The 27,695-nt window shown below is 38.3% G+C and overlaps 1 protein-coding gene across 5 annotated transcripts in view; it reads left to right on the forward strand.

Annotated features, from left to right (window-relative positions):
• The window catches only part of KLHL32 (kelch like family member 32), a 236,245-nt gene that overhangs the window by 34,448 nt on the left and 174,102 nt on the right, over nt 1-27,695 (forward strand). For all 5 annotated transcript variants that reach the window (XR_008665061.1, XM_055329990.1, XM_055329989.1 and 2 more), the window contains exons 2-3: nt 13,960-14,035; nt 21,834-22,014. Coding sequence is in view for 4 of the 5 variants with exons in the window: in XM_055329990.1 (XP_055185965.1) it covers nt 14,013-14,035; nt 21,834-22,014 (204 nt within the window). In the remaining variant the exon portion in view is untranslated. The remainder of the gene's footprint in view (nt 1-13,959; nt 14,036-21,833; nt 22,015-27,695) is intronic.

Genomic DNA, 27,695 nt, shown 5'->3' on the forward strand with positions numbered 1-27,695 from the left:
GTCACTGGTAATGGCCCAGTCCGTGAGCTGAAGGAGCTCAGAAGAGACTGATAGATGGAGTCAGCAGTGGCTGGAGAAGGCTCATTATCGCCATGCAGAATGATGGCAAGGCCCCGCTCCTAGTGGGCTGTGCCCATCGTTGGGAACTGAATTAGTCTTCTAGGGCTGCCTTAACAAATCCCATAGACCAGGTGGCTTAAACGGCAAAAATTTATTTTCTGTTGGTTCTGGAGGTTGTAAGTTGGAAATAAAGATGTTGTCAGGGTTGGTTTCTTCTGAGGCCTGTCTCCTTGGCTTGTAGATGGCCATCCTCTTGCTACGTCCTCACATGCTTATTTCCTTCCTCTCTGTTTGCATGTGTCCTCACCTCTTCTCATAAGGACTTGCATTAGAGCTCGCCAGTATAACCTTTTCTTACCTCAGTTACCTCTCTAAAGGCCTTATCTCTAAACATAGTCACATTCTAAGGGAATGGGGGTTAGGACTTGGATGTGTAACCTTGGTGGAGACACCGTTCAGCCATAACAGAAACTTCCTTGGGAGATACCAGCCAGTAGTGGTTGCAGGTCCTAATCCCCTGTTGGTGGCTTCTATGGGTCAGATAGGCCTAGTAGGGCCATTTGAGTTCCCTTTCGAATGACCACAGATGTATTGTAGTTCCAGTTTTGACTTCCAGTGATCAAGATACTACCTTGCATAGTAACTTATTCAGTCTTTGGCTGTTTTAGATTATTGGAAACTTCCTTCATTTTGAGTTGGAGTTGATGTTGTCTTAGGTCTCTAGCCTGATACTTCTTGCTCACAGCTAGTGGTCTTGATCCCTTCAGTACTTCAGGGTGTGACTGTGTTTTGGAATATATCCCCTTTGATAGTGTTAGTTATATTTAAGAGTGTGGCCTCTGGAGCCAGTCTGCTGGGTTGGAAGCCTGGTTTCACCACTTCCCAGTTGGTCGCTTTAAGCAAATTACCTGACCTCTTTATGCCTTAGCATCTAAGCCATAAAAAAGGGGATAGTAAAATGCCTAATGAAGTAAAGAAGGTAAGGAAAGCACTATTGTGCTGGACACTTACTCAGTGCTCTCATCTTCATCATCACCATGGCCTCCCTTTAACATAGCACCGAGGGACACACACGCTGACCTGTGCAGGTGGGGAGGACCAGCTCTTCACCCACTCTTCTTCTGATGTCATCTGAGAGTCTTACCAATCTTTCTCCAGCCTCTGTACCAGTTGCCTTTCAGTGGATTTTCTGTCAGCTAGTAATAACAACCAATATTTGTCAAGTACTTTACAGTTTCGAAGTACTTTTGCTTTTAGTTTTGCTATTAGCTCTGAAAGGTATAGCTTATTATTGTCCAAATTTACTGTATGAAGAAGCTAAGTCTTGGAATTAATCCACTTGCCTAAAGTTATGATTTCTGGTAAGTACTGAACTAGGACACACCTGGCAACCTCCTCTTGTTACCCTTGTTTTTAATTATGCACATCAAAGTATGTGTTTATTGTAGAAAAATACAAATGACCAAAAGTTTTAAAATCTTGCAGATGACAGTAAATATTTATTAATATAAAATATGTATTTTTGCAAAAGCAGTTTTACATACTATAATATGTATTGATTTATTGTTTTTTTCTTAAAACATGTAAGTAATTTTTCATGTTAATAAGTATTCATTGTTTTAAACTATTGCTTCGTTTTCCACTATTTAACTCATTCCCTAACATACAGTTTACTTCCAATTTTGTTCACATAAACGACATTCCAGGGAACCCCATTGTACATACTTTTGCACACTTATGTGATTCTTTCCATAGAGTGAGTTTTTAGATGTGGGATTTCTAGATCAAAGGCTTTGCCCATCTTAAGGCCTTTTCATACCTCTTTACAGATTGCCCTCTGGAATGAGTACCCATTTAAACACCCACCTACGTGTATAAGAGCATCATTTTCCTTGTTCCCATTAACCGTCATCATTCTTTAAAGGCGATTGGTAGGAAATGGCATTTTAGTGTTGATTTATTTGCATTTTTATTAATAACCCGAGAGAACATTTATATGTTTAATGTTCCTTTATATCTCCACTTTGGGGAATTTGCCTATTTATGCTCTTGTCCTTTATTTATAGAGTTTTTCATCTTTTCCTTATTGATGTATTAATACTTTATATGTTGAAAATATTAATGGATTGTCTTCTAGCTCATGCTCTTTTGACAATGCTTCATAGTTGTACAAATTCCTCATGTGACTCTTGAGCTGTCCTTCCTCTGTTCTGATAATTATTTTTTTTAATGAATTCCAGAAACATTTCTTAATCCCTGTGAACCTCATCTTGTCAGATTCTACCTGAGGCTGACTGTGTCATCCAACACGTTTCTCCCAGCTATGCTCTTATCTGCACTTTTGCAGAATGTGCCCTCTATCCAGGATATTTCCATCCAGAAGGCAGAGAAGGAGAGTCAAACTAATGTTGATTGAGTACCACTGTGTACCAAGCACTATAGTAGACGCTTTGCTTTCAAATATGTAAACATTAGATAGTGTAGAAGACCTGGAAGCGCTATTCCATGTGCCTTCACAGATTTCATGGATATTGACTCTCCTTTCCTATTAGAGGTGTGGTTACATGTCTGTCATCTTATTTAAAACAGTTGATGATTCTATGTGTCCCATAGTTTATAGACTTTACTCTCTCCTATTATAAATATCTATTTATCTGGGATTATTGTGCTGGGCCAGTTTACACTGGTTGTCTGTGTATCCTGGCAACCTTTGGTGAGATCCATCTGCAAGAGATAATTTAACTTTCTTCCCCTCTCTCATAGGATTATAACTCACTTTATTGTATATACATAGTCCTGTCTTAGAGTATTAAGAAGAACATGCTGATTATCTTTTTTCTGTAATTTTCATAAAATCTTAGATACGTCTGTAAAAGCAGTATTTTTATGGTTTTTGATAAGGTGTGGGAGCAGAGCAGAATAATTAAGACTCTAAGCTTTGGAGTCACACAGACTAGGTTTTAATCCCCAACACTATCAGTTCCTTCCTAGTCCTTTCACATTCAGTCAGTTGTTTACTCCCTGCCCCCAGGTTTCTTGTCAATTAAGGGACAGTGATAATATCATCCACATAAAGTTGTTGTCAGGATTAAATGAGATCATGCATGTAAAGTACATCATAGTATAAGAGCAGTCAAAGAAAGCTTTTGGCTCATGGTGGTAGGCAAAGTGGCTATTATTTTGAATTATTTTTATTTATATATTTATTTATTTTTGAATATTTTAGTTATTTATTTGAGAGAGACAGCATAAGTGTGAGAAGGGGCAGACAGAGAGGGAGAAACAGACTCCCCGCGAGCAGGGAGCCTGACACAGGGCTCAAACCGAGGACCTGGAGATCATGACCTGAGTTGAAGACAGACACTTAACCAACTGAACCACCCAGGCACCCCTCGAATTATTTTTAATTAAAAGTTACAAAAGAAATTGTTTAATAGAAAGGTCTTAAAGTTATGCTCTCAGGCCTATGTTCTGAATGATTAAATCTTTTATTTTTTTAATTTTTAAAGTTTTATTTTTAAAAAATATTTTATTTATTTATTCATGAGACACACACACACACACACAGAGAGAGAGAGAGAGAGAGAGAGAGAGAGAGAGAGAGAGGCAGAGACACAGGCAGAGGGAGAAGCAGGCTCCATGCAGGGATCCTGACGTGGGACTCGATCCCAGGACTCCAGGATCACGCCCTGGGCTGAAGGCGGCGCTAAACCACTGAGCCACCCAGGGATGCCCAAATCTTTTATTTTATATATTCAAAGAGTTGTAAGATTTTTAAAGAATGGGGCAATTTTGTTCTTTTGGCCTAAATTTCTATTTAGGTAGTGAACTGTACTTTAATCACACTTTGGGCCTTTTCTGTTAAAGTTAAGTAATCTCACTTCTTTTTATTGGAGGGAGAGCTTACTATCTTTACTCTCTGAAAGGGCAAACATCCTTGTTAATTTTCATGAGTGAATATTCTCTACAGGAAAGTATGCCAGTGGGGTACCTTTAAATGTTTGCCTTTCAGACTAGAGGGATATCTAATATCTTTTATGAGATACCACACAGTGATGTACTGGTGTGAAAACATTAATGTACTGGTATTAAAAATATACCAATTTGTGAAATAATAAGAATTAAAGATAAATTATCACCATATGTAATATATTAATAAAATACTGATTGGGATTGTTGCATGTGTCCTTATTCTTTTATGCTTAGAAGTAACATTTCCTTTTAAGACATTAACTTGATATAATTTGTTGACCAGCTGTTCAGTTTTTTGAAGAATCATTTAGTGTAACTAGTTTTTCATAGTAGAAACTTATACCTGTAATTCTTATACCCTTTTAATCTCTTGGCTTTCTTCCTATAAATCACCTTCTGTGTCTCTTGCGTCTTACTTCTGCCTGCCTAAAAGCTGGTGAGGGGCACCTAGATGGCTCAGTTGGTTAAGCCTCCAACTCTTGATTTCGGCTCAGGTCATGATCTCAAGGTTTTGTGATACAGCCCCAATTAGGGCCCCTTGCTGGATGTGGAGCCCACTTAAGATTCTCTCTCGCTCTCCCTTTGCCCCTCCCACTCCCTTAAAAATGCTAGTGATACTTCCTTTAATTACTATAAACTGCTAGGATCAAAAATAATATCTTTAAAAATCATCAGGTATTCTTACTTCTTAATTAGGATTTATTTTCATTTATCTGAGAAGCAGTATGAGCAGGGTGGAGGGGCAGAGGGAGAAGGAGAAGCAGGCTTCCCACTGAGCAGGAAGCCTCCCACAGGATTTGATCCGCAGGACCTGAGATCATGACCTGAGCCGAAGGCAGACGCTTTACTGACTGAGCCACCCAGTGCCCTAAAATCATCAAATATTTTTAAAAGCATAGTACTAAAATATTATTAAATTTACAGTAATAGCAAGAATAAACTTCTTATAGGATTGATGTACATCTTAATTACACTTAATTGGTGTAATTAAGATAGTTTAATTTTTAGTTTGGTTTGTTGATTATATTAACCCAGATTAGTTCATATAGCTTAGTTCATCGAGGCTTTCTTTCTTTGCATGTACACCTAATTTGTGTAAGTAAAGCAGCTTAATTTTTAATATCTTATGTTTGTTGATTATATTAACATATTAGGCTTCCTGGTCTTTCTTTTGCATATAACCTATAAGATACTTTTTTTTTCCTTTCTTTTTCACACAATTATGGTTTAAAAAATTTTTTTTTCCTTTGAAAATACTGTATTTTCAAAGTTCACTTCAAAAAAAATCTAAACAAAACTCTGGAAGCCTTGAAACATTTTAATGAAAGTAAAACTATAAAGGTTTAACCTTATCAATCCTGTGTACCAAGCAGATTATATTTGAAAAGGAACTCACCAGTAAAAGAGGGGATTCCTCAACAAACATTTTCTAGGGGTGAGGCCAGTGAATAATTTTGATATGTCAAAGAATTGCTGTAGTTTTGAAAAGCATTTGCTGCGTTTCCTGGGGTGAATGCAGGCATCTGCTGGAGAGCTTGGAGTGGGGCCCTGAATCATCCCAAACTGCAGAATGTTCTTGAGAAGATTGCTGCTATATGTATTTTTGGCATTAAAAAAAATTCAGTACTTAGCATGTAAACTGCATTATCAAGAAATGAAACAAAAGTAAAAATTCACCCACATACCTCTCTGAGCAATTTACTATGTGAGTCATATTTGTATGTATAATAAAGGGAGACACATTGATGTTTATTGAGACCCTGTGATTTATCAGTCTTTGAACTAGATATGTGCCATGCATTATAACAGCCCTGTGATAAGGTGGCATTATCTGTATTTTTAGAAAATGAAAAAATTGAGTCTTGAAAAAGGTTAAGTAACTAGCGCTTGGTAACATGGCATCAAGTTGATTGATATATGAATGTGGCTCCATTTTATAAAATATTTGTTTTATTTTGTGTTTCCATGCTGCATTTATTTGGTTGTATTTTTAACTGCAAAGACCGAAATTTGTGTTACTAGTCTTTTGGGGGACGTTGCATGTTTTAAGTAGTATCACAGCTAATCTCTATGATGATAAGCACTGTATCTGCCTTGTGTCTTTATACTAATTATGCTGCAGAAAAATTCCCTTCTTTCCTTTCCAAGTTCATTAAGCTGAGCCAGGAAACTGATCAAAAGTTACTGAAAATTTAAATACATGTTTTCTTAACTATTTTTATAAATATATGTCATGCTTTTATTTTTTTATTTCATGCTTTTAAATGATACTTAGTGACGTCAGTAAATTCTCTTTACCAAAATGATATTTTTATATATTCAGTGGTTGACCACTAAGCCACAGGCATAAATAGCATTTGCCTCCTCCTCATATAATGAATTTGTGAGGAAAACCAGTTAAAACTGAGTCTTGAGGAGCTTGGCCTTTTAAAGAAGGTGGAGGAAACAGCATTAAATGTCATAAAAATATGTACATTAGTTATCTAAACCTGGTTTCTGGGGAGTTCTTGGAGTGCATTTTCCCCTAGAAGCAATAGCTAAAATTTAAATGATGGTCAGGTTTTTTGATAAACTCAAAATAAATGAGTATGTGTCTCCATGTGTTTTTGAAGCAACAAAGTCTCTCTCTTTTTTCCCAAACAAAATCTTATGTAGGACCTTAATTGCATTTCTTAGGAATCTTTTAACCCTCAGTTGAGTTAAATAAACAAGGAATTTGTTACGAGGATCTAGGTTGTTTTAGGAACCCCCGAGGGAGGTGCGCATGGAAGATCCAAAATGTCCTCTCTGCATCTCTTGTCTCTTTCTCTCTGTATACCTGTTTCTTTTCCCTGCATAATTACTTTCTTGGTGTCCTTAATCCACATGGCAGAAAACAGAGCTGAGACTAAGGTGAGACAGGTGAGGTGCCAAATTTAAGAGTACTAGAAAACTCTATGATCAAGGTAAACAATATATGTATTTTTAAGTTTGTGCAGCATTTTATTCAGTTCTACCAACATCTGGTTAAATTACTTCACCTGATAAATCATTTGTTCAGCTTCAACCTTTGCTAAGTAGATAAAAATGTTAAATTCCATAAAATAGGCATGCATCTTACTTTCACATAGTTAAATGAGATTCATATGGACTAAAAGATTATTTAATTGTGGTCTCAATAAGACTTTAATATTCTTCAACTTTTAATCAAGTACAATCTATCATATATGAATTTTTTAATGTATATTTTTATATATACATGGCTGGCACTAACTCACTGATTGGCTGACCTTGAATTCCCTGTTATGCAATATCCCCCTAAAGGTTCATATGTTAACTTGTATTTTTTTAAAGTTTTTATTTAAATTCCAGTTATTTAACATGCAGAGTAATATTAATTTCAGGTATACAATTTAGTGATTCAGCACTTATATACAGCAACTGGTGTTCATCACAAGTGCACTCCTTCATCCCCATCACCTATTTTACTGATCCCTCCACCTGCCTCCCTTCTGGTAACCACTGGTTTATTCTCAATAGTTAAGAGTCTCTTGGTTTGCGCCCCCCCCCTTCCCTATGCTCATTTGTTTTGTTTCTTAAATAATACATATGAGTGAAATCATGTGGTATTTGTCTTTCTCTTACTGACTTACTTCACTTAGCATAATACTCCCTAGCTCCTTCTACCTCATCGCAAATGGTAAGATCTCATTCTTTTCTATGGCTGAGTAATAATATAGCCTTGCATATGTATATACCACGTCTTCTCAAAGTAAATAATATCTTAATGCAGTGTTTCAAAGTTGATGATAAGCAAAATGTCAAAATTTTAAGTAGAGATAAGATTAGTATAAAAATAACCACCAATATCATTTCCTGTATTGTTTTCTATTTGCAAGTGAGCAGCCCAACCGGTATGGAGACTGGTGGTTCCAATTCTAAATCCCAGAGAAGGGTTCTGATTAGCTCAACTTGGGTTAGGCCCAGTCTCTTAGACCGGTCAGCTAAGGCCTAGGGGTGGGAGGTGTTTGATTGCCAACAGAACCTTGTAGGAGGCTGGACGTGCACAGTACCAGGTGTCTACAAAAGTATTGGGTTCATGCACATGAGGAGACTGGTTGGGGTTGAGTAAGATAAGGAACTTGACACTTGGTCTTTCTTTCTCCTTACCTTAAGGTTTCTCCTTAGGTACCACCATTGAACTTGCCAATCACTGAAGGGGAGAGTTAAGCCTACAAGAACAGGGAATTCAAGGTCAACCAATCAGTGAGTTAGTGCCAGCCATGTGTAAGGCCCAGGAGACAAGTACTTGGCATGTTTAATCAGGATAATATCTGATGAGGGCAAGTAGATGCAATTCCTCAGACATGAAACTAGAGGGGTCTGGATGTTGGGGAGAGGTTGATTGTGTGAACTGGTGATTACACTTACAGAGTGGGCTAAAGAGTAGGAGGTTCCCTTTTGTTCCTTTGGGAACTCTGGCACCTTTCCAGTAACCTTCAAACCACAGCCAGACCGATGTGTTTATGCAAATCTTATCATACCAGTCTCTTGCTTTAAAACCTTCTGTGGACTCCCACTGCTTCAAGGATAGAGACCAATACTCTTTTTCTTTTTGTTTTTTTAAGTAATTTTTCTGCTCAATGTGTGGCTCAAACTCATGACCCTGAGATTAAGAATTGCAAGCTCTACCAGCTGAGCCAGCCAGGTGCCCTGAGACCAATATTCTTAATACTGTTTGTGTGATCTGCCCTCTGGCCTCTAATAGGCCCCTGCTTCTTTCTGTCTTAGGACCTTTGCAGAGGCTGTTGACTCTGCCCAGGATACTTCTCAACAACTCTTCCCCCTACCTACCTCTCCCCCAGGTAATATATATATATTTATTTATTTATGATTCTATTTATTTATTCATGAGACACACACACACACACACACACAGAGGCAAAGAGAGAAGCAGGCTCCATGCAGGGAGCCCGATGCGATGCAGAACTTGATCTAGGGACTTCAGGATCACGCCCTGAACCAAAGGCAGATGCCCAACTGCTGAGCCACCCAGGCGCCCCAACAATTATCTTTTAGAGATCAGCTCAGATGTTCCATCCTCAGAGAAATCCCTTCCCTGATTACACAGGATGGGCCAAGTCCTCTGGGTGCCTGGGTGGCTCAGTCAGTTAAGCATCTCTCTTTGGTTCAGATCATGACCAGGGTCCTGGGATGGAGCCCTGCATTGGGCTCCCTGCTTAGCAGGGAACCTGCTTCTCTCTCTCTCCTGCTCTCCCTGCTTGTGTTCTCTCTTCCTCTCTCTCTCTTAAATAAATAAATAAAATCTCTAAAAAAAAAAAACTACAATAGTCAATTAGAACAATAAAGCCACAATAATATAATAGCTAACATCATGTGGCAGGTAGCTTCTGAGAATTTTAATTTGTTCAATCCTCACAATAATAGTATGAAGTAGGTGATACTGTTTTTAGGATGAGGAAACTGTGCTTAGTGTCCATTGCATTGATCACAATTATGATTAAAGAATGAATTATATGGGCCCTGTCAGTGGCCAGGATGGGACTGAAGGAAGCCTTTTGTTTAGAAGGAAAAGGCTAGATGTTGGTCTTGAGGCTGTGTTTGTGAAGCAACCATGCTATGCTCTGGGTGATGTGCTTACTTGGTATGGCTTTGAGAAGAGATCAGTGATGACTTTGAGTGTTTTACCCTCAAGCCACTCCTTGCTGTCCACCATGGCCCACTGTCAGCCCTATGAAAGGAGGAACTCATGTATTAGCTGTTGTATCCTAGGAACTCAGCTCTGGGTCTTACATAAAAAAGTAGTTTTTCAATAAATATTTATTTTATGAATCACTCAAAAAAATTTCCAAAATTTTGGGAGTATTTTTGAGCAAGCTGCATCTGAATTCTATCCTAAAGTTACAGCACTGATGATGGGAGTTATTCCCCAGGGCTTTAATTTGATCTTGGGCTATCTGGTGGATGCCCAGGACTCGAGGTGGACACCTGTGTGGACCCTGTTTAGGGAACAGGTGAGCCAAGGGAGCAGATATCGGACCTCAGGAGTACTGGTCTCTAAAGTGAGGCAAGACTGGGAGGAACATTCTGCCCCAAGTGGAAGTAGAGAGATTAGAGTCTCATTCTTCTGACATAGGTGTTCACAAAGGCTAATTTGTGGATGGGAATGAGTTAACCTTTATAGTTTTGGGATCATGCATATGGGAGGCTGAGATGAATACATTCTAGAACTCATAGAATAGCCCGGTCCTATGTGCCCTTGGGCTCAGAAAGTTTTAGATGGTCTCCGCTGAAAGGGAGTTTGAATGTAATTACTCTTAATTCACAGAAAAAGAACTACCTCATTTGTTTTCAACTCCATATGGCACTACCCTTTGGGCTTGTGTGATTGTATCTCTAATGGGCTGTGAGCACCCCTGAGAGCTAGATGCTTGGAGAGCCATTCTAGCCTTTCTTCTTATCGGTCTGCTCCTGGGTCGGCTCCTGGAGCCCTGCCCAGGTGGTCCAGCCCTGAATCCATTTCTGGATTCTGAGGAAGGGAAAGGTGGGAGACTGGCAGGGATCTCCTTGGGCTTATGAGAAGAGCTAAATGCCCTGATTTAGGAAGAAATCCACATCCCCTCTCCACCCCCCAACCACCCACAGGAAAAGTGGAAGTGAGCAGGAGGAGAGATAGAGGTCTGGCTGAGTGAAGTAGACACTTCAAGTAAGGGAAACTTAAAATATAAAGTATAGCTAATAAACTTAAAATATAAAAACAAGTGTTACTTATACAAAAACCAAGATTATAATTCAAGGACACAATTTATATAAAAGTATATATGGTAAATAGTAAATAACATAGTAAAAATAGTAAATATAAATAATAAACCTTTCAGAGGCGATTCATCCTTTATCTTATTTTAATTCACCTTTATATATTTATTTATTAAAGAGATTACTTATTTATTCATGAGAGACAAAGAAGGAGAGAGGCAGAGACTTAGGCAGAGGGAGAATCAGGCTCCATGTGGGGACCCCCATGTGGGACTCAATCTTGGAACCCCAGGATCACATCCTGAGCTGAAGGCAGAGGCTCAACCCCTGAGCCACCCAGGTTCCCTTTAATTCGCGTTTAAAATGGTGTCTATTTCACTAAACTTTGTAGGACATAGAATGTTCTAATTAGGTAATTTATTTTATTTTATTTTTTATTTTTATTTTTTAAGTAGGCTTCACACCATGCATGGAGCCCAACACAGGTCTTTCTTGGTCGGTCGATCTTTCTTTCTTTCTTTCTTTCTTTCTTTCTTTCTTTCTTTCTTTCTTTCCTTCCTTCTTTCTTTTCTTTCTTTCTTTCTTTCTTTCTTTCTTTCTTTCTTTCTTTCTTTCTTTCTTTCTTTCTTTCTTTCCTTCCTTCCTTCCTTCCTTCCTTCCTTCCTTCCTTCCTTCTTTCTTCCTTTCTTGTATATATTTTTTTATTGGAGTTCAATTTACCAACACATAGCATAATACCCAGTGCTCATCCTGTCACATGCTCCCCTCAGTGCCCGTCACCCAATCACCCCAACCCCCTGCCTTCCTCCCTTTCAGCCACCCCTCATTTGTTTCCCAGAGTTCTGCCAACACAGGTCTCGAACTGACAACCTGGAGATCAAGACCTGAGCTGAGATTAAGAATTGGATCCTTAACTGACTGAGCCCCCCAGGCACCCCTAATTAGATAATTTCTGAGGAGAGCTAATTCAGTGAGTTGGTCTCCAAACAGCAAGGGAATTTAATCTATCTTATGATTTCTAATTATGTTTGGAATGTCTGAAAAATATCAACTTAAATGTGTTCTTTAATTATGGATTATTTTAACTTTTAGGATTCTTGTTCTCCATTTGTCCAGTTATTGGGTACATTTACAAGACTTTAAGAAAGATAAGGGTTTTTTTTTAATATCTCTCTGTAATAATAAATGTTCTTTTGCCATTTTAAAGTTCAAGTGTCCATCTCTGTTTGTGTTTGTGTTAGCCTGTGAGAGCCTGGAGTTTATAACCCAGATTCTGGAAAGAAACTATAGCAGTGGTAGGTTGCTAGGAAAGTCTCTCAGCTAATTAAACAACGTGCCTTGAATTATTCTGAGTCTCCATACTCCCCAGTCATACTGGATCAATTGAAAATGATACTCATTTTGGGGATTGTCAAAAGTTAAATTAGAAATACATGAAAGTCTAGACATCCTATTTTTAATAATTAAAGAAAACCAGAAATAAAAAATATAATTATATGAAAATGTTCAAAACAACCTAATGTTCAAGAACAATGAAATACTTAAAGAGATTTTGATATATCCACATGAATTACTATACAGCCATACCAGCTTCAGGTTTACATAGAATGTAGCAAATACTGTATTTTAGTTAGGTTAGAAATCATAGCTCTCTCTCTTTTATACAAATCAACAGAAATAGGTGCAGTTTAATATATTACTTTCTTAAGTGTTTTCACAGTTACACTTTGCAAAATAAAATTGAGACAGAAGGGAGCCTGTTTAAGATTATCCAGAATAGAATTAATTTTGCCACTTGAGTGTATTAGAAAACAGGAGCTAGACCCACTAGTGAGAGTTGTAAAGCATAGTTGTGGACCATGTTCCAGATTATTCAAATAATTTACTTTTTTTTTTAAGATTTTATTTATTCATGAGAGACACACACACACAGAGAGAGGGGGGGGGCGGGCAGAGACACAGGCAGAGGGAGAGAGAAGCAGGCTCCATGCAGGGAGCCCGACTAGGGAATCATGCCCTGGACCAAAGGCAGGTGCTAAACCGCCGCGCCACCCAGGGATCCCGATAATTTACTTTTTTGTTTAGAGTTACATCAGTGATTGAACACAAAGGTTGGGAGGGGGACTGGAAGGGGGACTTTGAGGTGGGAAGTGGGATTAAGAGAGTATACAGCCAAGGAGCTATTTCAAGCCTGACAACTTTATTCTATCGTATGTTTATAGTTATTCTAATCTTAAAGCTCCTCTAAGAATCTGTTTTCCATTTCCTACAAATTTTCATCCTTTCTCTAATTTTTTTCATCTAATTTTCAGAAATCTCCTTGAATAGAAAATTATCTTTCTGGGGACATCCGGATGGCACAGTTAAGGCTTTGGCTCAGTTTTGTGATCTCAGGGTCATGAGATTGAGCCCTACATGGAGCTTTGTGCTCAGTGCCAAGTCTACTCAAGACTCTCTCCCTCTCCTGCTCCTCCCCCCTAAAATAAATAAATCTTAAAAAAAAAAAAAGATACTCAAAGTACTTAAAATTATCTTTCTGTAGATTCTTAGCTTAGACATACTTGATTTTTTAAAAGATTTTATTTATTTATTCATGAGAGACACACAGAGAGAGAGGCAGAGACACAGGGAGAGGGAGAAGCAGGCTCCATGCAGGGAGCCCGACATGGGACTCGATCCCAGGCCTCCAGGGTCACACCCTGGGCTGAAGGTGGCGCTAAACCGCTGAGCAACCCGGGTTGCCCAACATACTTGATTTTAACCTAATTTCCCTAATATTCAGGTATGGAAGAAAAGTAAAATTGCTATAAAGGACAAGTCAGCTAGTATCTATGGTTAAGACTTTATAGCTTTATTTTATCAAATCTTAATTTTTCCCTTTGGCCATCTGATATTTTAATTTATTACTGTAACTCTTAATTTAGCTATTGTTGGTTCTCAGTCACATTTTACTGCTTAGTCCCTGAAGTTCCAGTGAAGTGAAAAAACTTAAAGACATCTTGAACCATTGCTTATTAAAGAGCATTCAGTCAAAATGTTGAATCTTGACTATGAAACTCCCCCAGATGGCTCCTTGGGGCTCTAAAGCATTCGTATTATGAAGGCCCAGAGGGTGCTTTTTGGCCTTTAGCTCACTGTGCTTTTTTTTTTTTTTCTTGTCTTTTTATTCAGCTGGAATGCTTGCAAACTGCTAAGGCTGAGATCCTGAGGAACCCAGCTGGAGAATGCCGTCTGAACGCTGCCTGAGGTTGGCCCCATAGGAGCTTCCTTGTTTGGTGTTGTGAGCCTTGAAATAGTCACACTCCACATCCCAGGGCTGAGCATCCCAGTACTCAACACATATTTAAAGGAATTAAGCAAACCAGTAAGAGTGTGTGTGAGTTTAGTATTGTAGCACATGGGTTAACCACTGTGATCCTATTTACTCGTCATACCCAGGTACCTTTCATGGTTCTTTGAATGATACTACTTATTATCCTTTTCTTATTTGGTATATCTAAAAAAATATATACTTCTATAAAAGTATATGATTTAAAAAGAATCAGAAAACTACTTCTATTTGACTATCATCCCCTTTACAGCAGTCACTTTGGGGAATGTGATACATATTCTCAAAACACTCAACATTTTCTTATAATAATTCATTTATTTAATAGATATTTATTGAGTCACACACTTTACTTGATGCAGAGAACCCAGCAGTGAATAAAACAGATAAGGTTCCTGCCCTCATAAAATGTATATTCTATGGGGGAAACAGATATTAAGCAAATCACACCCAGTAACAATGCAAATATGATTGTGAAAAGTGCTTTGAAGGAAGGGTACAGGGTTGATAGAGTGAGAAAGTGTCTTCCTGTAGAAGGCTCTATAATCTGAGATCTTAAGCATGGGATGACATGGGGAAATGCTCTGGATCAGGAAGGAACTTGGCATATTCCTAAAATTGAGGGTGCAGTCGATAAGAAAACATAGGATACTTTTTTTTTTTTTTTAATATTCTCGGTGGAGGCAAGTCTTCATTATCCTCTGAAGAAACAGTCAAAAGGATCTTCAGAGCAAAGAATAAGCGAGGTGTGAAACATAAGAAATATTTTCTTTTTATTAAGAATTGGGTATGTCTCTGAAATAATGGGACCAGCTTTCTTCCACTACTCTGCAGCTATTAGAGTTGACCAGTTCCAAGACTATGTTCAGAAATGGAGGGAGGCATTGCTATAGCTGCATAGTGCCAAGTCCATTGCTTTAGATCAATGATTCTCAGTAGGGTACATCGTGCAACATCTGGCAACATTTTTGGTAGTCCCTGGGGTTGGAGGTGCTACTAGCATCTAGTCAATAGATGCTAGGGATCCTGTTAAGCACCTTATAATATGCACTGCAAGTCCCCATCACAAATAAGGGTCTGGCCCCAGATGTTAATTTCACTGAGATTGAGAAATCCTGCATTATATCTGGCATCCAGCCAATATAGCAGAGACCATGGTATCTCTCTACCACCACCTCAGCCAAGTGATTTATTTCTGGTTACTTGGATCTCTGTGCATTTTTCCCAAAATTACTTTTTACTTTAAATCTGCCATCTCTGCTTATACTGATCAACTCTGATCCCACTACCATCTGTCCTTCACTGTATTGATCAACTCATCTCCCTACTATCTGTCTTTTATGGTACCATCATCTCTTTAATGGTCATTCCTTCTCTGCTGCAATGCAGAGTCCTTCCTTCCCCACCTTTCAAACTTCCCTTGTGCTCCGAGGAACTGTTGCACCATAATCGTGTGCTCTGCTGTATCATCTCCATCACCCTGAAAAGCTCTTCACCTGCTGATTTCACTGAGACCTGTCCTTTCCTGCGGCACCACCTCTTTTGTAGCCCTGCCAAATGTGTCATTATTATCTCCTCACAGCTCATGTATTTGGGGGATGAGCAGGGATGTTGTCAGCTTGAGTAAAGAGCTAAGATATAAGGCAGAGAGAGAGGAAGCCCCTGACTCCCCTGACTAGGCTCACGCAGGCCACATTTAATCTTCAACCTGCTTATCTCCAAAAATTGTCTCCTTCCGCTAAGCCATCCACTCCCATGGTCACCCTTCGGGCCTTGCATCCCCAGTAGTTGCTATATTTCTGACCACTGCATCAGCTGCTTTACTCTTCAGGATCTCCTCTGTCTAACCTGCTAGTTTACCTTCCCCCACTGTGGTTGTATTTTGACTTCTTTACTGGCCCTGTTACTTTTTACTAACCCATCATCCCTTTCTTTCCCTCATTTCCCTTCTTACCCAGTTTAGATACCATGAGTCTTTTGAATCTTTGATTTCTCTTCCTGCATTTTTGATGTATTTGCTTGACAATATCCCAACCCAGATGAACCCAGATATCCTTGTTTCCATGCCTACATTGTCCAATGGATATTGGTTCCACCAAATCTTTATATTCAACAAACCAAAAGAATGCTAAGAGTTTAATATGTGTTTCTGGTCCACCTCTGCCCTCCTGCTACTCAAAGGGTAATCCTTTTCTACCACTGACCCCAGCCATCCTTCTGTATTTTGAATACTATTCTTTCTTCTCAGCAGCCTTTGACTGTTGATTGTCTCTGCATTGTATTCTGGAGGCCCAGCTCTCTTTGTAGTTGAGTCCCAGATTTACACCTCTAGCCAACTCTCTTTCTGAGCTCCAGACCCTGCACCATTTCCTCCCTTTTCCTCAGGGTTTTAACAATTAACATTCTGTATGAGGGGCGTGTTCCCTCCTATGAGGAGATCATACTACATAGCACTTGTTCTTCCCCACCTGGAAAACTCTTCTCTCCTCTTTTTGTGACAGTAACTCTCCTCCTTCATCCCCCAGCTCCAGCATTACTTTTAGGAGGCCAGATTATTTGATTAGTGTGTAACTGCCTTGCTAAACTGAATATTCCACAAGGGTTGCTACCACGTTTGGTTTGTTCACCATTTTATCTTCAGTATATAGCACAATACCTGGCATAGGATAAATAAATGTTTGTCGAGTGAATGAATGAAGGGAGGAATGGAACAAAACTGTTCATTTATAATTAAGTTCCTTTCTGTATAATCTTTATTACTTCTTAATCATTCTCTAAGAATGCTGTGTTCTCTTTGCTTATAATTTTGACCATTGCTATTAATTGTTTAGCATTCACTTTAGTATTTACAAATTACAAATAAAAAGGAAAATTAAGTTCTATTATGGGATTTTAACAGCTTGCTGGCTTAAATAATAGGGCTGCTTTAATATTAATGTATTTAATTTGTATAGAAATATTTTGATTATGGAATTGAAGCGATTAGGGTACTTAATTAAATAGACTGAATTGAGATAATCACAAATAATTCTAGTACTACCAGTTTTTTTTTTTGCTCATTCTTTTCTTTCTTTGTAGTCTATTTAGGAAATGAAGCCCTACTGAGGGGGACACTTGACGGGATGAACACTGGGTGTTATTCTGTATGTTGGTAAACTGAACACCAATAAAAATTAATTTATTAAAAAAAATAAAAGAACCCAGAGAGCTAGCTTGCCCTTTTGCCATGTGAGGGGTCATGGAAAAGATATCTATCTACCTTGAATGTGAACTCTCACCAAACATTGAATTGACACTAAGCTTAGATCTGGGTCTTTCTGTCCTTGAGAAATATGAGAAATAAATATCTGTTCATAAGCTAAAAAAAAAAAAAAAGGAAATGAAGCCCTTTATGTTACTTGGCTGCATTTGATTTATAAGTATGTAATACCTTATTGGTGGCCTTACTTGAAAACTACTTGCATATATTTTGTATATCTAAATACTAGATTAACATTGATATAGAATTGACTTGGATTTTAAAATTTGAAATGCAGCTGTTTAAAAACCAGATAGCTGTTTTGGAATTTAAATCTTAAAAACTGACTTTATGAATTTACTTTATGAAAAATGAGGCCCTCCGAGATTTCTGTGATCAAAAATGTTAACTCTATAAACTAGAAGTAGTGATTTACACTGTGGCAGAGCTTCACTCTGAGTGGGGTGTACCATGTTATGAATGTTGTGCTCTGCATTTGATTTTTTAGTTTTTGCTATCAATTCTAGAATGAAGGTTAAAGACTTGAAGTCATGAATAGTCCTGTTCCCTGAGAACTCATTTATTTATCTCCCTGTTACTGAATGTTGACATATGGTCAATCAAATACTCCCTGGCATCAATCACTAAAAAGCAATCTGCTGCTCAGAGAGTTTGGGGCTTCCCATGTTGTACCTGCAGAGGCCGTGCCCTGTGAGACACAGGAACAGCCATGCTCCTCAACAGCCTTATGGGATACCTGAAGCCCTTACAGAGTTCAAGTGGAAAGGAATGAGGGATATGTCCCCCTGGGGGCTTACACACTGTCCAATAGAACCATAATGTGAACCATATATATAATTAAAAATTCTCAAGTAGTTACTTTTTTAAAAAAGTAAAAGGAAACTGGTAAAATAAATTTAACTATATAGTTTATTTAATCCAGCATACCCCAAGGCAACATGCAATCAATGTAAAATATTGGTATTTTGCATTCTTTTTTCATACTACATCTAACGTCAAGTGCATTTCAATTTGGACCACCCACATTTCAAGTGGCCAATAACCACCTGTAGCTAGTGGCTGTTGTATTGTACAGTGTACTTCTAGGGGATTCATCAGAGGAAAGACTGTTGGCATTGCCCTGGGAAAGCCAAGTCACCTTCTGCACTTATGTGGGAGTTTTAAGGTGGCAACATTGCTTCCATGGATGACCTTTCCCAATCTTAGAATGACACGCAAATCTGAATACTTTGGGAAATGTGCCTTATGTTTTATGTTGTTTTTTTTTTTTCTTCAGTAATTTGGGAAGTTTTAGGAATATTATCTTTCTTCCTTCTTCATTGTTTCCCAAATAATGGAGGGATATTGTTGGGAAATGTAGTGTGCTAATTTGATGTAAATTATAGATGTCAACGGGGCTGTTTGCCAGCATGTATCTGGAGTTGTTCATAGCTATCTATACACTCCTTATCTTAATTTAGACATGATACTTTAGAGTCTCTGATTCACCTCCTCCCTTATTTATGATCACTGACTTCATCAGATGGGCCTGCCACTTTCTAGCTGTGTTCCGTGGTCACACATGCTTTAACATTTAGAGGGTTGAAGTCTTTTGCAGATTTACATCTGAGAGTTGAGTGGGAAGTTACTTTCAGAATATAATAAAGACTTGTTGGTTAATAGGCCTTTATTTCTTGCCAAATGTTGGAGTATTTGTTTCTGCTTTTAAAGATTCCTAACATATTGGCTCCAAAATATTTGGGCTCTTGTGCCAAGTGTTGCCTTAAATATTTAGCATGTTGTTTTCTTGAAGCTTGACTATTTCAAGCCCAGCTGAATGATCCTGTGAAATTGTGCAGCATCACTATTGTTTCAGAGCTGAGCCCTTTATTCTTTGCCAAATTTCAGTTTACAGCTGCTCTTTCCGTGGCGAGATTTAATCGCTATCAATAGATATCTGAAATGAAAATACTGATTCAGTCTTGATAATAAGGACATGAATTGTGGCACTGTATTTGGAAAATGAGTAAGGAAACAGTTTAAAGCAGTTATTTTAACATACTATGCTGTTCCACTAAAAATGAAATTTTAAAATACATTTATTTAACATTTAAGGTGTTATTAAAAGGGAGAAAAGTAATGGGTGCTTCAAATAAATTTTCAATGAGAGTTTCAAATAATAAGTAATAACTAGAATCTCTTTTTCTGTCTCCAAACTTATCTTAGTTGCAGTGCAAAGATAAATATTTTTGAAGCCTGATTTCAGATATTTCTTATCACTATCTCTTGTTATTTATCTTCATGTGTATTCTTTTTAAAAGGCAACTTTGATTTTGAGATAACATGAATAATATATGCATAATATAAAACAAAGTTTGTATGGACTTTGTGATTTTTTTTCCCTCTGCAGTCTTCACAGTTTTTTTGAGATTTTTGGGATAGTCTTCTCAGTTTGTTATGTTGTTTTGTCTTTTTGTTGTTGTTTTTAAGTAGGAAGGTGAATTACATTATTGTGTTCTTGGATAGGTTCTCAAAATGCCTGATCTCTTGGACCTTCAGTTTTCTTATCTGTAGAATAGAGATAATAATCGTGCCTGCCTCATAAGATTGTTAAGATGATTAAGTGAATTAGTAATTATAAATCAGTAAGAATACTTCATGGAACATAAGAAGACTGTTTGTAAAAGACATAAAAACATCCTTTTAAGAAAGATTTAAAAAAAAACTATCCTAGAACTTTACTTTAGCAGATAGAATATTTCTGCTACTATTCTATTCCCTTATTGCTTTGAGTGATGCTAATTAATCTCCATTCCAGGCTTTGCATAGAAATTTGTATTAAAAAGTTACTTATGCTTCCGAATGTGGTTTTCAGTTACTGATTTTAAATGTCTACCGATAGCTGGAGCTGCAGGATGAATATTCAATGACAGTAACCATTTCAAAACTCACTGCTGGATTTCAACTGAAAATAATCCTCCCACCTTCCCACGAGAACTTCCTATATCCTCACCTCCTGCCAAGTTTTTTTTGTTGTTGTTTCAATAGTTCTGACATTTCTGAGGCTTCTCAGTCAGAAATGTCCAATAAAGCTTACGAGGCTGTACTCTGCATCTGACAGGAAGCATTTGGTTCACTTTAAGGTGGTGGCCTGTGTTGAAGTGCAGTTTACCAGCTGAGTGGCACCACAGGCTGGGCAGAGCTTTGTTAATAAATAAACTAACCATGTAGACTAGTCGCCAGTAGCGACTCCCTGGCTTCTGCGAGTGGCTCTTTCACATTCAGAGGGAAGAACTGGGTACAGAAGTTGTCAGGATAGGAGAGACGATGCTCAGTCATCCCGATGGTATCTTCCCTCAGCTTCCAGAAGAGTCCACAAGCCAGAAACAGGGCTTGATGGCCCTTGTTCTCATTCTGGGAGTAACTTAGATTGGTGTAGCTCACCCATCCTGATCTCCTGCCATTTCTGAGATTTTAGAGTCCTGTGGAGACTCTATTCATAGATCTAGGCTGGAGTTGTTCATAGCTATCTACACACTCAGGGTAGAACATTATGTGTTCATGGCACCAATTCCACCTTATTTTGGCAAGGTCTGGGGTTTCACTTAGGAGTTCTAAAGAACATAGGATGGATATTTTAAAATAGGGTAAGGAGTGAAGGGCTAAGTTTCACAATGAGCAGATTTAGCAATTTCAAAAAATAGAATGGAAAATAAAATTATATAGTCATTCCTAAATATAGTATAGTGACCACATACAGAGATTGAAAGCTGATAATATAGATATATTTTACTTCCAGCCTTAGATTTTTTTCATTTACCATGACATTTCTTTTGATGTTCTCCTAAAGTACATAATTACCCAATTTTAATAATCATCTGCTGTGGTTTAATTAATTGCCTTTTACATGGAGTGACTAGTGGCAGCCCTTTTTTCTCTAACCAACACTCACTCAGTTTTGTTTTATTTATTAATGTAATGATAATAATGCATTACATTAATGAGGGGAGATATGGCAACTTCCTATATCTCTAATGAGTCTGGGGGTCCCGTGGATTCTGTGCTAGATCAGGGCATGGTGGTGATCATGTTCTGAGCTTGCACTAACCCCACACAGGTGGTACAAAGCTAGAGAAGGAATTAGAGTTAGGGCAAGGGTCGCAGAGAGGACAGATTCACATATGTACACATATCCAGATACACATCTGGAGAAAGTGCTGCACTCAGAGATGTGCATATCCATATCCAGGGGACAGAGGCCCAGAAGCAGAGGCTCACAGGCCCACGGACATGGGCCAATACACAGACACAGATGGACACACACAAAAACGCAAACTCAGAAAGAGAAGCATTAGTAGGAAAGAGAAAGACACCCTAACGGGGTGAGGAAAAGAGACTGGTGCTGAGGGGGTGAGGTAGCACGGGGGCCACAGGGGCTGGCCAGCGGAAGAGTGTTGATGTGATTGCTCTCTTTCGTAGTATTCAAGAAATGCTGACAGGCCAGAGGCTCTGCCACTCGGAATCTCACAATGATAGTGTCTTGGCAGCGCTGAATCAACAGAGAAGTGACGGCATCCTCTGCGATGTCACCCTGATTGCCGAGGAACAGAAATTCCATGCTCACAAGGCAGTCCTAGCAGCATGCAGCGACTATTTCCGGGTAAGTTGGGGTAGTTGTTTGTTTGGTTGCTTATTTGCTTCTGTTAAGATATTATTCAACAGAGGATGACAAAGTTTCCTGAAGTGGCAGGCAACCTCAGTCAGTTAGATGACAGTTCCCAGACTTGGGAATGTTGGGGGGGCTTTCCTGGGGCAGAATGAGATTGGGGTTCCAGTGGGATACTCTCTGGGCTGGACACCCAGATGTCCCTCCAGTGAACAGACTTTGCATCTGAGCCAAACGGTATTTGATACCATCCGACCATAAGGCACTGTGGCGTTGTAGTGCCCCATAATGGGTGTGAACTGGGGGATATGATGTTTCTAGATTCAGGATCAGAAGGACAATCTGTAAAATAATTTGTTAAAATTTAAAACATTCATAAATATATGTAGTGTTTCTGATTTTTAAATTTTCTATGCCATCTCATCTTACTGCTTTCCAACTATTTGCTCCAGAGATAGAGATACAGTTGACACAATGGACTTTTATGGTTGATAAATGTGTGTTGGTTTGAAGGCATGTGGTCTTGTTTAGTAGAACTTTAGAGCTTGGTTTTCAGTGGCTAATGAGATATGGTGAAATATTTATTGCTTTATTTTAATTCCAGTATAGTTAACATACAGTGTTATATTAGTTTCAGGCATACAATATAGTGATTCAGCGCTTTCATATATCACCTGGTGCTCATCACAACAAGCACCCTCCTTAATCCCCATCACCTATTTTACCCATCCTCCCACCCACCTCCCCTCTGGTAACCCTCAATTTGTTCTTTGTAGTTAAGAACCTGTTTCTTGGTTTGTCTCTCTCCCTTTGTCTTTTTGCCCCTATGATCATTTGTTTTATTTCTTTTATTCCCCATATGAGTGAAATCATACGGTATTTGTCTTCTCTAACTGACTTATTTCACTTAGCATTGTACTTTCTAGCTCCATCCATGTCCTTGTGTGTTTATTGCTTTTTTGAAGAATAAAATATACAGTATGGTTATAGCTAACTAAATGTCATTTATTTAGTACTGCCTATGATTGAAGTAAGTGGTAGAAAAAGAACTTTGTATACATTTATCATGTAAATGAGAATAGAAATTAATTGTGATTTTTAAAATTTCCCTTACCAAGGTCTCAGAATGCTACAGAAAACCAACTTAGGCCATTGGCAATTTGTTGGTTTGATTTGTATAATTCCAACAATAATCTTGGTTTTGATGTCTGAGAGACAATATCAACTGCACTCAATTGCCAGCCAGCAGTTAAACAGAATTTTCAAAGATGCCAAATCATAAAAGAAAGTCTTTTTTTTTTAAAGTATTTTAAATGTGATGAAACCTAGTTGTGTAGAGGAACAAGAGGAAGGTATTTAAGATGTCTATAAATAAAAAGTAGGGATTTAGTTCTCAACTGTAGATATGAAGCAGAATATCTGAAAAGTGATCTTTTAGTTCATTAATATAATGTTACATTCTATATTCTATATACTCACACATTGTCAGGCATTAATTCTCCAGAAAGGTTATATTATTCAGGGGACTTTTCAAACAACATACTTTGGGTTGTTATATATGACATGTGCACATTATATAATAATAAGTTTGTCTTCCTGTAGACCATAATATAGCCCTCTTGTTACTTAGCTTCCCTCTTCTTAGGTCTCTGCTGGCTGGCTTTTTAATTTAATTTTGGGAAATGGTTTGATTTTGTGCATGTGTGTATGTGAGAGAGAAAGCATGTGAGCAGGTGCATGTTACTTGTTTGCTGCTACTCCAAGGCTTTCATCTCTTCCACCACAATACCCCTGATACTCTGTTAGGTTACACAGAGAGAATGCCTCTTTTATAACACCATGTTACAAAGCTCATGAAGAAAGCTATATTATTCCCATGATGCAGATAAGGAAACTGAGGTGCCATATGTTTAAATAACTCACCCAAGGACTGCCAGATATTAGGTAGAAGAGCTGATTTTTCTTTTAAAGATTTTATTTATTTATTCATGAGAGAGAGAGGCAGAGACATAGGCAGAGGGAGAAGCAGGCTCCCTGCAGGGAGCCCAATGCAGGACTCGATTCCGGGACTCCAGGATGACGCCCTGGGCCAAAGCCAGACGCCCAACCACTGAGCCACCCAGGCGTTCCAGAAGAGCTGATTTTTGCACATGGGAGCTTGTTTCCTTGAGTATCAAGTTGTGGTTTTTCCCTTTAAGCATGTGCCTTGCTGGATTCATACACAGTTCTTTTAAGCTTACAACCTGCCTGTGAGATGAAAATTAAGTGACTTTTGTAGTGAGTGTTCAGATGGATGAATGAAAACAAAGCTGAAACTGTTGGTACTTTTAACTCTTTTCTAGGCACAGTATTGAGTTCTGGAATTACAGCATTTAACCACACATACCCTGAGCCCTGTGGAATATGTAAATATAGATATTCTACCAAAAGTAGTTTTTGTTTTGTCTGCTACCCCTTTTGTTAGTTTTTGTGGCAAAGTGAACCACTCCCAAAACTAGAAGCTGAATAGTTCTCAGGTCTCTCAGCTCTACCGATTAATGCTGGATTCATTTTGACATCATCAGTAACTGGACTGTTAGCTGGGGGCTGGATGACCTAAATTGGGCTTGTTCACATGTCTGGTGATTGTGAGGCTCTTGGCTGGGATGGTAGGGGACACTGGGCAAGTATTTCTCACAGACAGGCTAGCCTGAGCTTTTTCACATGACTATAAATTAAAAAAAAAAAAAAAAAAACAGCCAGAAAGAGGCTAAGGTACTTTTTCAATCTTCTATTTGTGTCATATTGTTTGATGTCCCATTGGCCAAGGAAGTTTACACGATCAAGCCCAGAATCAGTGTAAGAGGGTAGACCAAAGGGCATAGATGCAGGAGGGGAATGAATTTGTTGCCATTTTTGCAACCTCCTGCTATCAATAACTGTCAAGACTGTGATTTTATCCTATTTGCAAGCCAGCAAGTTAGCCGAACACAGTTTCATAGATGCTGGTAGAAGATATGAGACTCCAAAGTCAGAGACAGGATAGTTTATTACTCATAGCAGCAGCGGTCTATGAGTCTCAGCTTATTGGCACCTAATCCCTGAGACTGTTCCCACAGATGAGGGCCAGCTTCCATTACTGCACACAAAATGGACTGCCTTATCAGAGAGGATCACTGAGTTCAGGAAATCCAAATCTTTTATAATGGTCAGGAAACATGTCTGTTTTTTGTTCTGGAGGGACATACTAGTATACTAGACAGTAAGCATGCTTACCCTTGGCTCTGTAAGGAGACACAGTATCTTCCAGGATTGTAAGCAAAACTGCTTTTTACAACTGATTGTAAGGGGGACACCTCTCTGTCTGCCAAAGATGTTTGCTATAGAAATATCCTTGAAAAGAGAGTTCAGAACAAAGCACAGCCAGTGCCTCACTCACAATACATGCAAAAATGCAAGAGAGCTGTGGAGAACTGTCTTCCAACGACCACATGCCCTAAACTAGAGTTATGTTTGTTTTCCTTGTGTCTTATGCTCTACCACCCTGAAACACCTAGAAACAGTCTCCTGCTTTTGTAATTTCTGTATCTCTCACAACATTTATAATGTTGCCTCAGGCATAGTGCTCAATAAATATTTACTGAGTGAACAAGGAAATGTTTTCTAATTGTCCTAGATTCCATGTATATTTCGATATTTAATATCCTGAATATTAAAAATATGCAAATGATTGATGGATTTTTCTTTCTAGTGTAATTTGTTCGAGTTAATTAAGTACCTTCATATAAATTAGACTTTGGTACTTTGTACTTTGACATCTGGCAGATTGTTTTTAATCTGAAGTAATTGTTTTGATTGAGGAAAGGTAATCTTGTAAGAGTGAGAAGGCCCGAGTTTTTTTTTTTTTTTTTTTTTTTAGAAGGTCCGAGTTTTGATGTAAACTGCTTCTTAGATTGATCCAGGAGTTGGTATCAGCTTTTCTTGCTTAAAGTATAAATAACAAGCAGTTGAGCACAAAATACTGTCGCTTCCTATCATTATCAACATTGTAAAAGAAAAAGTAAAGACATTTATAAGCAAATTATAATGATTTTAAAAAAAATAAAAATTAAGCTTAATATCAGCAATGTAGGGACAACATGGCAATAGTCAGATGCTATAACCGAATTGGACCAGGGACTTCTTTTGAGTGGAAGCAGTGGAGGAAGAAAGGGAAGAGCTTTGGAGTTAGGTCTCCATTTGAAAAAAGCAGCAGGGACAATTTCTCTGTTCACCACCGTTTCCCAGAGTCCCCAGCAAATAGGCGCTATTCTAATTAATATTTGTCAGGTTATTCATTCTCCTTACTGTCTATTCTCTGAGCATAGACGAGTCATCTTACCTCTGTGAGCTTGTGTTTTTTCATCTGTAAATTGGTGATCATAAAGCACAACTCTCAGAATGGCTTGATATAGAGACTTAAATGAGATAAAGCATATAATGTACTAAGCACTGTCTGACACACAGCAGACTTGCAATAAACATTAGCTGTTTCACTCATTGTACTGACCTGTGAGTCCTGGTCCTGTTTTTCCTAGCTACTTGTGGGAAGATATAACAATTTATCTTTGGGTTTACCAGGTTGCAGACTCACTCACCTTTTGATGGGTCAGAATAACTTTTTGGTTCTATCCTTTCCCACCTGTTTATTTTCTGAATCTGATACTCTTTTCTTCTTGCTTATAACATTCCAGTAACCATTTAACTTTTCTCTTCTACTGGTTGTTCCTTTGCAGACCATTGTGCAAATGACTGTGTGGTTAGCTTTCACTTCCCTGCCCAAATCCTCCAGAGCTTCTCACTTGCACATTTGCCAGACTCCCAGAGTATGCCTTCATGCTGTGTCATTATCATCCATCTTCATCTTTGTTCCCCCATTTATTCATTTGAAATTGCAGCCATACTGTTCTGCAGATATACTCCATTGCACTTGAGGGTCTTTCCACTTCTCAGCCTTGCTAATGACCATTCTTTCCACCCTAATGTCCTACTCACCTCTTCAGTTTACCCTGTCTATCTTTGAAGGCTTATCACAACCAACAAGTGTGAAGATTTTCATGAAGCCTTACCTGTCCACCCTCTCCCACTTCCATAAATTCATATTCAGGGTCTTCCTTTTCTGAAATCTTAAAACTGTAGCCTGTCTTTTTCAAGGAATTAAAGATCAACAGAATGAAAGGAGACCCTCTGGAATGGGAGAAAGTATTTACACATCTATCTGTTAAGGCATTAATAGCCAAAATATATGAGGAACTTGTGCAATTCAGTAACAATGATAACAAAAAACCCAAAATAAATGCTATGATTAGAAGTAGGCAAAAGATCTGAATAGACATTTTTTTCAAAGAAGATGTACAAATGGCCCACAGGTACATGAGCATGAACCAGGTATAAGCTCAACATCACTAATCATCAGGGAAACGCAAGTAAAAACCACAGTGAGGTGTCACTCCATATCTGTTAGGATGGCTATTACCAAGACAAGAAATAACAAGTGTTGGTGAAGATGTGGAGAAAAGGGAACCTTCCCACAATGCTGGTAGGAATGTAAATTGGTGCAGCTACTACAGAAAATGATATGGAGGTTTCTCAAAAAAATTTAGAAAATGAAATTACCATATGATCCAATCCACACCTGGTTATATATTGAAAGGAAA

Source organism: Nyctereutes procyonoides, unplaced genomic scaffold (assembly GCF_905146905.1).
Source record: "Nyctereutes procyonoides isolate TBG_1078 unplaced genomic scaffold, NYPRO_anot_genome, whole genome shotgun sequence".
Taxonomy (NCBI): Eukaryota; Metazoa; Chordata; class Mammalia; order Carnivora; family Canidae; genus Nyctereutes; species Nyctereutes procyonoides.